Raw genomic sequence first — 15,564 nt, forward strand, 5'->3', positions numbered from 1 at the left:
ATTCTCAGCTGTCTTAATCCACCTTGGCCGCTGATGTCTCACCTTCGAGCTTCGATTCGCTACCTGCTGCTGTGTCAGCACAAATTTAGACTCCCCCATGTCAAAGTCGTTTGTAGAAGCTGAAAGGTACCAACAAGGATCAAGTCTTAAGCAGGAAGGGAAAAGCTATGATTTAGTTGTGTGCAGGTTTTGTTAAGAATTTAGAAAGATTTCTAGAACAAGTTCTACATAATTCTACTGTGCTTTATGTGCAGACTGGACCTAGCAAGATTAAGATCAACAGGCAGTGGGAGACAAGTCTGATCTTCAGCTTTATCTGATTTCTGACAGGAATAGAACCTCTGCGCCATTTTTCACGGTAGAGTAGTAGTCATATCTTTTGCTTTTTTAGAACTGTATTTGCATACAGTATTTTTTACATTAACACGTGTGTTCATCGTGTAGATATGATTACCGTATTATAGTAGTTTATAATACTGATTTCACCATACGCAACAACCACCACCCTCGACAAGTGCTTGCATGGGTTTCTTCTCCAAATCATGCTTCCGAGGTTCATTGACAACTTTAAATTGCCCATGGGTGTGAATTTGAGTGTGAATGGTTGTTTGTCTTTACTGTATGTGTCCCGCGGTTGACATTTGACTAACGACTAGTCCAAGTAGCTTTGTTTTTAAAATGAAAGTAATAACCCATAGAAGGCACATGCACTAATGCTGCACTACTCATGCGTTTGAATAAAAATAAAAATGTCTTCTTCCAAACCACTTGCCTCAACATGCACCTGATGCTATTTAATATACAGTATGTATAATCAAAACTGTGCAAATACAATAATACATTTAGTGTGCCAATCTTCTATTTCTATTAATTTGAACCTTGCAGATAAATAATAGAGCCCAAAAATAATACAGTAAACTGTCTCAATAACAGTCCAAAGTCAGTATGACCTTCTCAGCGGTAGCTCTAGGTTGCTATGCACCCATCCGAATATCAATAAATATTCTCTCCTTCTTGTACAAATGTTTGTTTAGCACTCAAACATACTTTGTCACGATACTGAATGAAAAAGGTCTTTTTGAACTTTTGACTGATGCTTAATGCCACAGGTACTGTACATATATATTGCAATTGCTTGGAAAGAAAAACAAAACAATGAACATACATTTGATTGCACATTTGCTTTATTCTACAGATACTTTGGAGACAGTAAACTACAGATGAGCCCAAAGTTCTTGCATGGCTGTCTGTGGGTTTCACTCTTCATCTAGTCCTTTCTGTAATGAAGAATAAGCAAATTGGTATGATTGAGTGACAGATAACAAAACTAGTAACACTCAATCATAAATAATATTTTAAAAGCTCTGTAAGAAAAAAAATCTTGGTCAAATGTGTTCTGTTGTAAACAGGAGTGACATGGAGAGGAGAAAAGTATTGGGGCCCATGACTGAAGCGGCCCTAGAAAATCCTTCCATCCATTTTCTAGTTGTCATCATTCGGGTCGCATGTGGGCTGCAGCCTATCCGATCTGACTGGCTTGCCAGCCAGTCGCAGGGTATTACAAACCTTTCACACTCCCATTCGCAGCTATGGACAATTTTAGAGTCTTCAGTTAAACCGAACATTCAGGTTTTTGGAATATAGCCAGGAAGCCAGAGTGCCCACAAGCAATGAAAAACATGCAAACTTCACACAGGAATGCCAAAGCCAAGATCAGAACCCTAAACCTAAAAACTGTGAGGCAGATATGATAACCAACGTGCTGCTCACCCTAGAAAAGAGTATTTCTTGCGGTATTGAAGTGGTGGGTCCAAATCCTTGATAGCACTCCGAATAATATTGCTTGCTCTCTCTTTTGGGATGAGCATTGTAAGACTTCCACGATAAAATGTCATCAAAACAAGGATGCTTTACACTTCGTATTTGAAGTCATGGGAAAAAAAAAAAAAATATATATATATATATATATATATATATATATATATATATTAGTCTTATATATATATATATATGTATATATATATATATATATATATATATATATATATATATGTATATATATATATATATATATATATATATATATATATATATGTATATATATATATATATATATATATATATATATATATATATATAAGACTAATGTTCATTACTTGTCAAGTTTGTCTTTTGAAGCAACATTTACCTTTGCGCCAACATCACGGCTTTTAGCGCGCAGCTTGTTGACCTGAGATTCAGCAATGTCAGCTCTCTCTTCAGCTTCATCTAGCTCGTGCTGCAGTTTGCGGAACTTGGTCAGATGAGTATTGGCCTGTTCTTCCTACAGAATCCATACAGACAACCATATAACACAAAATTATATACAATATATGATAAATGAATTTTGACTTCTTGAGTGTGGTGTTGACTTGTGTTTTTGAAGTTGAATACAACAAAACAAATGACAAATTAGGGTAAATGTAAGGATGTATTTGTTTACACCTGTTAAACTAACTTGTTACGGCTACCTGCACATACACATATGTACACAAAGGCACATTGGAGACTGGTGAGGGCAGAAAAAAACAAAAAGAAAATGGGATCCAGGAAATAGAACTCAAGAAGTGCTGACGTTGATAAGATTTAAATACACTACTTTTCCCCAATTTTCATAGATGAAAAACTTGTTGTGAATTGTACCATCTGGTTCCTTGCTAGAGAAGGTCAAATGAAGTTCACCTTTATAGCTACATTATTTTACTACAGGTATGTTTAAGTCCATTCATCCATCCATTATCTATACCGCTCTAACCTCACGAGGACCGCGGGGGCGCTGGTGCCTATCCCAGCTGACTTTGGGCAGTAGGCGGGGTACTCCCTGAACTGGTTGTCAGAAACATATTTTTTTCAAGAATATGTTCTATACAAATACATTAGTTGAACATGGCATTCTGATAAATATTACAAATGTGGAATAAGAGTTAATCCACCCGTTTTTAGCCATCTCTGAGGGCGGCCAATCACTGCTGACCTGTTTTCTGGGGCCCGAGCCGTGATTGGTCGTTACCTGAGCCGTGAGCAGTTGTGATGTAATTTTCAGTCGACAGCAGTGACAAAATGGTCGCCCCCTAAGATGGCTAAAATGGGGTGGATTTTGCTGCTTAAACTCATATTCCACAAACACAATATTAATCAGAATTCTGTGTTTCAACCAGTCAGCCTGCTGGGAACATCCATCCATCCATCCATTATCGATACTGCTTATCCTCACAAGGGTCGCGGGGCGTGCTGGAGCCTATCCCAGCTGTCTTCGGGCAGTGGGCGGGGGACACCCTGAATTGGTTGCCAGCCAATCGCAGGGCACACAGAGACAAACCAACTTACACATTCACAATCACACCTAGGGGCAATTTAGAGTATTCGATCAACCTACCATGCGTGTTTTTGCAATGTGGGAGGAAACCGGAGTACCTGGAGAAAACCCCCACAGACACGGGGTTAACATGCAAATTCCGCACAGGTAGGCCGGAGCCAGAATTGAACCCACGACCTCTGAACTGTGAGGCGGACATGCTAACCAGGCGCTCACCGTGCTGCCTATGTTTAAGTCAATCTTTAAATATTAAATGAGTTCAGTAAAGAAGTATGGAAAGGGTCAATGAGTGGAGGGTTACTGGCCCACATTTTAAAAAGTACTTACAGCCTCCTCAGAAGCTCTCTTGTACGCTTTGACTTTCAGTTGCAGTTTGTCAACAAGATCCTGGAGACGCACAACATTCTTGCGATCTTCCTCAGTCTGTAAGTATAAGGACTAGGTAAGACACACAAGCTCAGTGGAAATATTCTGTCAACTCCTTAATTTGAACTACATATGATAAACATTGAAAGCTGTGTGTGGCATACCTCAATGATGGAATATATTTTGATATTTAAGACAGTTGACAATGTATAAAGAGGCATCAATGCTAATTGTAATTATATTTATGCTACCTGAAAAAAAAAGAGAAATCCAACCTGATAGGTGAGTTCCTTGATGCGTCTCTCATACTTGCGGATTCCTTTTATTGCTTCGCTGCTCTTCTTTTGCTCAGATTCCACCTCATTTTCTAGCTCCTTCACCTGAAACAAAAAAAAAATCTTTTTAGCCCTTCAACAGGTAACTTGTTGAGTTAAGATGAACAAGCTCTTTGTGTGCTTGTGCAATTTGATTGACTTAAATAGCACCACAAAGTATCTGAAATCCAACAAAAATTCTCTGTGTGTTTTTGATTTTGATAGTATCAAACATACTGTATTTCTCTCCAGGTAACATCAATTTTATAGTAGGTTTAGGCCTCTCACAATTGGCATACTAACCGGATTATCTGTTTTCAAGTTGAAAGTAAAATATGTTGCTTCTTTCATCCATTGGAAAAATCCAACAACCTCCAAAAGCCTAGAATAGTCAAATAGAAACCAGAGGCCAATGTTCCCCTTGGCGCTAGGATTGTTAGTTACAATTTCAATTGTTTATGTCCAATAAATAAATGTCTCCCTCAAACTGTGATGAAACAGCATGAGTCGTTCTTGCTAAATGCAACTTGCTAAATGATCAATTTACAGGGCTGCAGGGATCACATCATCAAATCTGAAACATGAAAGTTGAGCGATGAGCACCTGCACCATCTGGGCCACAACCAGGATGATCATCAGGGATGCCACTGTTAGATTAGCCTTTGAATTGTAGTCTCGGAGTGATTAAATTGCATTTTAAGATTTATTTTTCCACTGACCATTCTCCATGTATGACTTTGGGAGAAATTTCGGAAAGAGTTTTAACTCTTACCCTGGCCTCGAGCTTCTGCACTTGCTTCCTCCCTCCCTTCATTGCAATTTGTTCCGCTTCATCCAGACGGTGCTGCAGGTCTTTGATGGTTTGCTCCATGTTCTTCTTCATACGCTCCAGGTGAGCACTGGTGTCCTGCTCTTTCTTCAGCTCTTCTGCCATCATGGCGGCATCAGTGATGGCCTTCTTGGCCTTCTCTTCAGCGTTCCTGCATTCCTGGACAGCTTCTTCTACTTCATTCTGAAGCTGGGATGCGTCAGCTTCAAGTTTCTTCTTCTGATTAATCAGACCGGTGTTCTGTATATTGTTTTCAGATGTGAGATTTCAAAAAGTTAACAAGTGCTGAGAAAGCCATCTGTTAGCCATTGTGATTACACGGAAACATAAATATTCTCTCACCTGTGAGTGCAGCAGCTGCACCCTCTCGCTAACATCCAGCAACTCTTGCTCAGCAAGTTTGCGACTTCTTTCAGTTTGTTCGAGAGCAGCCCTCAATTCTTCCAGCTCAGCTTGAATGAGGTTGTTACGTCTCTCCACAATGGCAATGTTCTCTTTAAGATCATCGTTGGTTCGGACAGACTCATCCAGTTGAATTTGGCAATCCTTCATGGGATGACATCAATCATAATGACTTTAGTAATCAGCCTATGTTTTGGAAAATGTGTTTCTCCCGGATTACCTTCAGATGTGCATGAACAGATTTGAGTTGCTTCTGAGCCTCAGCTGCCTGCCTGTTGGCTTGGCTCAGCTGAATCTCCATCTCATTGAGGTCTCCTTCCATTTTCTTCTTCAAACGCAGGGCCTCATTCCTGCTTCGACACTCAGCTTCCAGAGAACTCTGCAGGGTTTCGATAGTCCTCTGCATGTTCCTCTTGCACTGCTCCATCTCCTCATCTTTCTCAGCTAGTTTCCGTTCAATGTCAGCTTTGATCTGGCTGAACTCAAGCTGGGCTCTTAGGATCTTGCCCTCCTCATGCTCCAAGGAAGCCTGGCAGACACAAGGATCCACTAAAATCATTAACAATTCACTTTCAGCCGGTAATGTGTTTGTCACGGGTAAAATTTCCTAACCTCTGCTTCCTCTAGAGCAGACTGGATCTCACTCTTCTCCTGTTCCAATTGCTTTCTTAATTTCTCCAGCTCATGAATACTCTTTCCACTCTCCCCGAGTTGCTCAGTGAGATCAGAAATCTCCTCTGTAGAACATCAATCACCATAAGGGATAAAGATGTACTGTGTACACTATCAGTTTAAGTGTTTTAATAAAATGGATTATGTATACAACAGCATCAGAGCATACCTTGTAAGTTCTTGTTTTCTCTTTTCATGGTCTCCAGTTGATCCAGAGACTCTTCATAGGCATTCTTCAACTTGAATAGCTCTGTGCTCAGAGCTCTAGCTTCTTTCTGGGAGCCCTCCAGCTCACACTGGGACTCCTCATACTTCTGTTTCCACTCAGACAAGACCTACCAGGAAAGAAAAAGGCACAATGAGTAGACATGTTAATGAACATACAGCTACATACTTAGCAATATGATCTTGTATAGTGAGCTCCTTCTGATGTACCGATGCTTGGCATCTATTGCCTGGCCATTGAATTCTCTGGTTTCTGGTTTTACAGCCATTGTAGTAGTTTAAATGACTTTATTTGTGGTGTTCATAATTTTCTAAATGTTTTATCCGAGGTCCTTTTTCCCCATGTAAATACTATATTGACCTCAACTACATTTTAATGTTTTGATGGATTGTCTAAGAACTTAACTGTTAATTAACTCCCTTTCCCCCTCATCAAGTCATATGAATCGGCATTGAATCTCTAAATATTGCAATCACACTAATGGGCCTCTGAGTTAGTTAACTCTATCTTAATCCATCGAACTGCCATGTAGACAATGATTGATTAGATTTTGTGGTCTAGAAGTACAAATGTCACATGCATATGAACACGTCACCTTATCAAAGTTTCTTTGTTTCTTGTCCAGAGCCGCAGCAGCAGCATTTGATCTCTCCACATCCACCATGAGGTCTTCGATCTCATTCTGCAGTCTGTGTTTAGTCTTCTCTAGAGAGGAACATTTAGCATTCACTGCTTCCACAGCCTCCTCAGCATCCTGGAGACGCTGAGCCAGCTTCTTCCTTTAAAAACCATCATTTAAACATTTTAATGGTTCCATAGCTGTTGTTTTTTTCACTTAAAACCATTTAATGAATGGCTGCTCATTTTTCCGACATTTTTTTTGTTTGGCTTCCATTTTAGCTGGAACATAACACAACAAAAAGCTGAAATGCCAGACACAGTAAAGTGAAAGCGAAATAATTAAAGTCACATTTTAACCAAGGTAACCAAACTCTTACTTAGCCTCTTCCAGTTCTTCAGTCCTCTGGATGGCATCCGTTTCATACTTGGTCCTCCACTGAGCCACTTCAGAGTTGGCCTTGGACATGCCGCGCTGCAGTTCAGCCTTGGCTTCCTGCTCCTCCTCATACTGCTCTCTGAGCAGGTCACAGTCATGGCGAGAGGACTGCACAGCATGGGCCAATGCGTTCTTGGCCTGTCAGGAAAATATCATATATGTACTTTATATGAAGAACAGTATTTATCTACTGAATTGCAAATATTGAGGCACCTCCCTCAGAGCAGAGCCCTTACTTTGGTCTCCTCCTCCAGTTGTCGTTTGAGGTCTTCAATTTGTTGAGTGTAGGACATTTTTCCTCTGGTGAGTTGCGACACCAGAGACTCCTTCTCCTCAACTTGTCTTGATAGCTCCCCTAACATTTTGGCCACGTATTTTATTAATGTCTGAACATAGTGGTGATGAATGATTTTCGATTCAATCAATACATTACATACCATTTTCAGTTTGAAGCTTTGCTTTCTGCATGTTGAAATCATTGATGCAACGTTGGGCTTCTTCAAACTTGGTCTTGTATTCATTCATTTGATCTTCGACGGTTCTGCACGTCTTCTCAAGAGTTGTCTGAAATTGGAATATTGATGTTAGTACTAAAATACCACAATAAGATAATACGTGAATCAATTTCAAAGGAAAGACAAATGTTCAGCTAACTTTTGTTTTGACAATATGTTCCATGTTGGAAAGGACATCATCCAGTTCCAGTCTGAGTTCGCTCTTCTCCTTCTCCAGTTTCTGCTTGACTCTTTGCAGGTTGTCAATCTGCTCGCCCAGGTCAGCAACACTGTCAGCTTGTTTCTTTCTCAGCGTGGCTGCAGTGGCTTCATGCTGCAAAGTGGCCTCTTCCAGGTCTCTGCGGAGTTTCTGGAACTCAGCCTCCCTCTTCTTGTTCATCTCAATCTGGGCAGATGTTGCTCCACCAGCCTCTTCTAGCCTCTCACTGATCTCTTCGAGCTCCCTGGCCAAGTCTGCTCTCTGCTTTTCCACCTTGGCTCGGGCAGCTCGCTCTGCCTCTAGCTCTTCCTCCAGCTCCTCGATGCGGGCCTGATCAGAAACTACTGGTTAGTTGCTGTTCAGAAAAGTGCAAATTTCAAACCATTACATGAACCATTTGTTACCTGAAGCTCTTTCAATTTCTTTTGAAGCTGAATGGCAATTGCCTGCTCATCCTCGATTCTATTAGTGAGCTGGTTGACTTCAAAGTCCTTCCTGGAATGAACAGTATCGGAAATAATGTTTTCTTTGCCATTGCTTGTTTTTGCCTTGTCTAAATATTCCTTACAAGAATAATTATTATGGTATTTACTTTTTTAGCTGCTCTTCCAGTTGTTGCTTGTCATTCTCCAGATCCATTAGGCTCTCCTGGGTCAACTTTAAGTCTCCCTCCAGCTTCCTCTTTGCTCTCTCAAGATCCATTCGAATCTTCTTCTCTTGTTCAAGGGACCCTTCAAGCTATTAAAAAATATACATTCAAAACGTTTAGCTCCGAGGTGCCTACAGCAGTAAAATACTTTTAGTACTGAAATACATACATCATCCACTTGCTGCTCTAGTTTTGACTTGGCCTTGGTCAGAGTGTTGACTTTGTCTTCTTCACTCTGAAGGTCATCCAGCGTTTGCTGATGAGCTTCTTGTAAGGCTTTCTTCTCCTTGGTCAGTTTGGCAATGACTTCATCTAAAGCTGCCATTTCTTCGACCAGGTTCTTTACCTGGAAATCATCGGGACAATTCATAATTAAGCATAGTACAATTCCTATTGATGAACTTTCTTGTAGGACACAACAATAATCAAACAGTTGTCATACCTTGTTCTCAGTGGCATGCTTCTCCTTCTCCACTTTAGCCAGAGTTAACTCCAGGTCATCAATGTCCTTCTTCAGCTCAGAACACTCATCCTCTAACTTCCTCTTCTTCGCTGTTAACTCAGCATTCATCTCCTCCTCATCCTCCAATCTTTCAGATAACTCTTTGGCTTTTGCTTCCATCTGGATTTTATGTTTGATCAACCCCTCACATCTTTCTTCAGCATCAGCAAGATTATCTTGCTCCTAATTCGAAAACACAACGTTATACAGTTTTATTTATGTAATGATATAACTGATATTAAAAAAGTGCTTGAAAGTGAATAATGTTATCGTTAAACTTACTGCCTGAACTTGGAGCTGCAGGTCATTTTTTTCTTGGAGAAGAGAGACCATTTTTTCCTCCAGTTCCTTCCTGCGAGATTCTGACTTTGCATAAGCTTCTTTCAACTTCAGGAATTCTTCCTTCATGTTGGCCATTTCTTTTTCTGCCTCAGCAGATCTCAAAAGAGGTTTGATCTTGAAGAATAGTTTCATCCAAGGCCAATTCTTAACCCCCATGAAGGCACGAATGTTCCACTGGATTACCAATAATGCATCCCTGTCAAATATCATCCATTGTTTTAATGGCATGTTCAAAAATATGCAGAAATATTAAAACAATTACAGTCGTTTGTCAAAAAAAAGCCATTCTGTAGGCCTAATTCCTCTAACCTCCTCTCAACAATCTTCTGGAATTCAATTCTTGCCAGGAGACCTCTTGATCTTGACTGGATTCCGGTAATGATGAGGGACAAGCGGTCATCCCTCATCTCCTCGAGTTGCCCAAGGAGACCAGCCTTGAAGAACACCTTTGAAAATTGTACATACATGTTATTATCTTCTATCTTTTTGGATCCGCTTGGAAATTAAATTATGCTTCTCAAGGAATTCTTTCTCAAAAATTGCTTGGTGTAATGGTGCTGTAATAACTCACCCTTAATATTACTAAAGTTAAGTATAATCAGAATGCTGTTCATTTTTAGAAAGTGCTCATCAAATAATTATTTTACAACAATATTGTGTTATTACTGCATTAACTCAAGCATTAGATCAATATTAGGCCAAGGAGTTATGTTCCTTTGACCCATTTGTATTACGTGCATAAATTGAGAAATCAAAAAGTATACACTGTAGTACTTTTAGTTTAGATGAGTCCCTTTGTAATTTACCTTTGTGTGTCCAAACTTGTATTGATTGTGGTCGATATCCAAAGACCCAAGGAGTTTTTCTGCACCCTTTTTACTGTCGATAAACTGACCCTCAGGGATAGCAGCAGGATTCAGGATACGATATCTGAAAATGGATGGATCCAACATTTAAAAATAAAAATCTAAATGAATTGAGTATTACATTTTTTGGGGGCAGGGGTTGTTGTGGGAAAATAATTATTTAGATGTGCTACCTCTGTTTGAAATCTCCATAGAGGATCCTATTGGGGAAGCCCTTTCTGCAGATTCTGATGCCTTCCAGCACACCGTTACAGCGCAGCTGGTGCATCACCAGAGGGTTCTCCATGGCTCCAGGAGTCTTAGTCTCATTGGGGATGATGCAGCGTACAAAGTGGGGGTGAGTAGACCTCAAGTTGGTCATCAGCTTGTTCAGATTCTCCTGTGGAGGTAGTGATACGATGTTTACAATAAACCTGTGTGATAACTGTGATAATTTTCTTCAGTGAAAATCAAGTTTCTTCTGCCTATACTGTACTGACCCTATGCAACGCTGACACAGTCTGGAAGGATGAACCCTTCTTCTTGCCTCCTTTGGCCTTTCCACCATCTGTGCGTTAACAAGTTTCAGTACAAATCATATATAGTGACACAAGCAGGGGGGGAAATGCACTGCATGTATTTAGTTCATTCGTACCTGTTGAATCTGCTCCAGCATAATTTGCAAAAAGTAACGACAATAATTTGAGATTCGACTTCTGGTAAAGTCCAACAACAGTCTCATTTAGAGGGTCCTTGTTCTTCACCAGCCAGTTGTTGATATTATAATCAACAGTTCCGGCGTAGTGCATCAGAGCAAAATGGGCTTCTGGTTTTCCTTTGACTATTCTTGGCTTCTGGAAGTTGCTCGATTTTCCTAAGTGGTTGTCGTACAGTTTAGCTTTAAAAGTGGCATCACTGGCTTTAGGGAACATGCACTCCTCTTCAAGGATGGACATGATTCCCATGGGCTGAGGAGAACAAAAGATATGTGGAGTAGAATCTACGTTGCTCAAGCATTTTGGAAAATCTGATCAACGACTTACAACTAGTCTCACCTTTTCAATCAAGTCGATACAGGCTTGCAAGTCCATACCAAAATCTATGAATGTCCATTCAATGCCCTCCTTTTTGTACTCTTCCTGCTCCAGCACAAACATGTGATGGTTGAAAAACTGTTGCAGTTTTTCATTGGTGAAGTTGATACACAACTGTTCAAAGGTGTTGAACTGAAACGCAAAGTGGAAAAACATCTATTTCCTCACCCATGTCTTCATTGTGTGCATAAAACACAAATCAACTGTGATCTTTGTATAAAGCAATACTAGACAAATCTCACATCAAAGATCTCAAATCCAGCAATATCCAGAACTCCAATGAAGTACTGGCGAGGTTGCTTGGTGTCCAGAGATTGGTTAATACGGACCACCATCCACAGAAACATCTTCTCATACACTGACTTAGACAGTGCACCGACCGCATAGTAGACCTAGAACAGAAACAAAAAAGGAATCCACTTATAGTAGTAGTCTCGCTTTGCAGCAACTCATGCAATGGATAAACTATTGTGTGCTGTCCTAATGATACCTACATCTTGATTTTATTTCAATAGGCCATAAAACAGACACACTACTATGTGATATGTGTGCAACAAGGATTATCATGTGTTGCAAAATTAATAACAATCATACCATTTTGTAACATTTACCTGTTGAACATTTTGTCCCTTAGTGACCCACTCATTTCCAACTTTAACTCTTGGATGACAGAGACCTTTGATGAGGTCAGCTGAGTTCATGCCCATCAGGTAAGCAACTTTGTCCGCATCTGAGAAATTATGAGTGTGGGAAAAAAAATCAATACCATTTTTTTTTTCATCTTAATGGACGTGATTTGGTAATCCAGCAAGTCCATTTTACCTTCAGTGCCATCAGCCTCTGCTTGCTCCTCACGCTGCTTGTTCTTGAACTTCATGTTACCATAGTGCATGATGGCACCTATCAGTTTGTAAATGCCATTCTTCTCCTCTTGGGTGAAGCCCAGCACATCAAAGGCATCCTGAGTTCAGTTTACAGACGATATTGTTTAACCAGGAAACATTATGCATCATGATAGAAGTAATTTTTTTGTACACTACACCAGAAAAGAGCACCTGTTCCAACTGCAGTAATAGCACAAAGTTGCAGTAGCATAAAATGAAAATATTTCAAAATGACTTTACTATGAACCTGCCAACCATACATTTTGCAGCACATCTCATATCAAACAAGCAAGATATTTGATTTCCTCACATCAGTGGCCATAAGCTCCTCAGCATCATTGATGGAGGCGACAGTTGTTTCTCCTTGGGAGATGAACGCATAATCATAAGGGTTGTTGGTGATGAGGAGCATCTCTAAAAGAGTAGAACAAAAATGTTACTTGTTGTACCATACACAACAAAATAAGCCTTCGTCAGTGATCTGAATGTCTGCTGTTTTTATTTACCCAAAAGTTCAGGTTTTTTCTGCGAGAGAATCTGATAGAAGATGTGGTAGTCTCTTTCAGCCTTAAGCTGAAAGGTGACACGGGACTTCTCCAACAGATCTAGAGACATATATTGAAAAGAATGGTGGTTAAATAAATATAGCAAATATAAATGCCCGGCTTTTGCCGTAATCAAGTACATGTATGAAATGTGACCAACATGTCTCAATATCAGCTGATGCAAGCTTTCCACTGGCAGCAAAGTGAATTCGGATGAATTTGCCCTGGTTAAAAAATATAATTAAAAATGTCAAAATACAATACAGAGATTGTAAATACTTTTTCAAAAAAATACTTTTTGTATAAGTGAAACTTACAAATCTGGAAGAATTGTCATTTCTGATGGTCTTGGCATTTCCAAAGGCCTCTAAAGCTGGGTTAGCCTGGATGATTTGATCTTCCAAGGTACCCTGAAAACAGCAATTTTAGCAAAAAATGTCGATTTTAAATTACGCAAAATCAGGATCGGCACCTTTTTCTCAGCGCCTGTTTCTTTCTTCCCACTGCCAGCTGCAATGCTGGCAAAATACTGGATGACTCTCTTGGTGTTGACAGTTTTCCCAGCACCAGATTCTCCACTGTGGAAATAAATTGATTTGCTTGGATATAGTCAGACACTGAAAAAGCAGTTAAATTGTTCATAGATCGACTACAGTACTGTGGTAAATATAGGTAGATAAATGTGTAATGACACTGACATTTAATCAAAAATGTTGTCTTTAATCATGTCTTCCAACTGACTAAACCATAACATTGGTAATGATGGGATGAACATGCACAATCATAGGTTAAATTTAGGCATCATTCTGGTAATTATAAACATTACAAAAACAAAAAGGACTAAAATTCAACTCACGTGATGAGAATTGACTGATTTTCTCTATCTGGAAAGGAAATACAAGAGGGACTTAAGAAATGTATGCACAACCTCCATACATCGTAGCCGTCATTTTAATGTGAGCTATAATTACCTGTTAGCATGTACTGGTAGGCGTTGTCAGAGATGGAGAAGATGTGAGGAGGAGCTTCACTCCTCTTCTTTCCTCTGTAGGCAACAACCACCTCTTGGTTGTACACTGGCAGCCACTTGTAGGGATTGACAGTGACACAGAACAGCCCGGAGTAGGTCTGGCAAAGACAGAAAAAAGCAAGGAGATGCTCTGGTATCATTGGCAATTGAACTCTACTTCCTATAATTGTAAGTCGACATCATTGACATCGTTTTAAAAGATCCGAACTCACATAGATCATCCATGCTGCATAACGCTCTTTGAGGTTAAACAGCACAGCGGGCTCGTGGAGGAAGGTGAACATGGCCATGTCTTCAATTTTATCAAACTTTGGCGGGTTCTGAGGGTGCACGTCACAATCCTTCACAGTCACAGTCTGAACATAAAGAAAATACAATGGTTTTAGTAAATTTGGAATACCATAATCAACAACAGCGTACGATGGCTATCACTGTACAGGTACTTCTGGCTCGTATGGTAGCAGCAACTTGCTCACATTGGTTGGTTTGCAACTTAATGTTGTTAGCCTGTTTTCCTTGTTTGTTTGTTTTTTCATTGTGCGTAGAAGTCATACACATCAACATCAATAGGGTAAGTCACTCCTTGTGTGGAAGCAATTATTAGACTACATTTTCATGAATTTTGAAGATTTTTTTTATTTAAAGTGGAGACTATGTTGAAGTAGAACCAGTAAGCATTAGTGGCACATTAGTGGTATTGTAGTTGTTGAAAATCTGTACAGTACACTTATACTGCATAATATACATATTCACACACAAATATATACTGTATAGCAAATATTATGCATGTGTAGTATAGAATTGGACAACGTTCTGCATTCTCGTCTTGTTTAGTTTCTGGTAAATAGGTTGCTTTCTACACTTCTGACAGTTTGTGGTTAGGAAGCGTCCTGCCAGATCACTGACCTTCCCCTTTGCAGTTTGAGCAGTGACTTTGTCCCCCTCACGGCTGGTGATGGAAGCCTTCACAAACTCCTCATCAGTGTCAGGAACAAAGCATTCTTTCTTCATATCAAATTGACGAGTCTGAGCCTCCAGACGCTCCCTGTCTGATTTCCTCAGGTAGGGGGCCGCTGCCCCAAACTCTTTCATGGCGGCGTCGCCCATTTTTAAGATTGCTTAGCACACAAAGAACGCAAAATATACAGTTCAGCATTCAGCATGTGGTTTTAAAAATATTGGATTAAGATTCAGTCTTACCTTCTAAATCCCTACAGAAAAGACTGAGGTGTTACGGCCCTGGGGGGAGAAATATAACAATGAAAGTGACTTACAGTGAACATGACGACAGCCCAATAGTGAAGCTGATGTCCACATCCCTTACCTTGTGATAGAATGGTGACCTATTGTGGCTTTCACAATCAGTTCCCTTTATAAAGGAAGCCCCTCCGCCATATATGGAGGATTCTTGTTAGGCCCAAGAATGCTATTGTGTCTGGGTGGGGTTGGTCAGTTTGAGGGTAAGTGAAGGAGGGGTTACTGAATGACAGAGAGCAATACAGTATAGAAATCAGCGGGTCAGAGTCTTATCAGTGATGGGGTCTCCTGACGAGGCCATATTAGGAGCTCATTGCAGTGGGGTGATTAATCATAGGTATCCTTAAGCAGCCAGGGAAACACGACTCGATACGTAAATAGACACAGGGAGGAATTCTTTTGTCATCATCCCAACATGCAACTGCTGCTGGGGAACAATGGATGCTGGGTAGAAGACAAGCATCCTCAAGACTTATTATGA

General features: G+C 40.1%; 1 protein-coding gene and 1 long non-coding RNA gene across 2 annotated transcripts in view; one reads left to right on the plus strand and one right to left on the minus strand.

Annotated features, from left to right (window-relative positions):
* Positions 1–1,162: 1,162 nt before the first annotated feature.
* LOC147140434 (myosin-7) lies at positions 1,163–14,933 on the minus strand. The gene is made up of 37 exons (XM_086043876.1): positions 14,733–14,933; positions 14,039–14,182; positions 13,768–13,924; positions 13,653–13,680; positions 13,269–13,374; positions 13,114–13,206; positions 12,957–13,020; positions 12,758–12,856; positions 12,562–12,665; positions 12,190–12,328; positions 11,979–12,097; positions 11,610–11,759; positions 11,329–11,499; positions 10,929–11,241; positions 10,774–10,841; positions 10,468–10,673; positions 10,235–10,358; positions 9,738–9,874; positions 9,369–9,624; positions 9,027–9,269; positions 8,754–8,930; positions 8,528–8,673; positions 8,340–8,430; positions 7,876–8,265; positions 7,659–7,785; positions 7,458–7,576; positions 7,163–7,359; positions 6,760–6,943; positions 6,108–6,273; positions 5,879–6,003; positions 5,487–5,795; positions 5,207–5,410; positions 4,808–5,104; positions 3,997–4,101; positions 3,683–3,778; positions 2,189–2,323; positions 1,163–1,277 (listed from the first exon to the last, which is right to left on the minus strand). The coding sequence occupies exons 1-37, from the start codon at positions 14,931–14,933 to the stop codon at positions 1,257–1,259; spliced, it is 5,811 nt and encodes a 1,936-aa protein (XP_085900002.1). The 3' UTR covers positions 1,163–1,256.
* LOC147140435 (uncharacterized) overlaps positions 10,270–15,564 on the plus strand; it is a 31,555-nt gene continuing 26,260 nt past the window's right edge. Inside the window, exons 1-2 of the long non-coding RNA XR_015088477.1 lie at positions 10,270–10,631; positions 12,002–12,077. This is a non-coding gene — a long non-coding RNA (uncharacterized LOC147140435). The remainder of the gene's footprint in view (positions 10,632–12,001; positions 12,078–15,564) is intronic.

This window comes from Filicampus tigris, chromosome 10 (genome assembly GCF_054856515.1).
Source record: "Filicampus tigris isolate MCC_2025a chromosome 10, RoL_Ftig_1.0, whole genome shotgun sequence".
Taxonomy (NCBI): Eukaryota; Metazoa; Chordata; class Actinopteri; order Syngnathiformes; family Syngnathidae; genus Filicampus; species Filicampus tigris.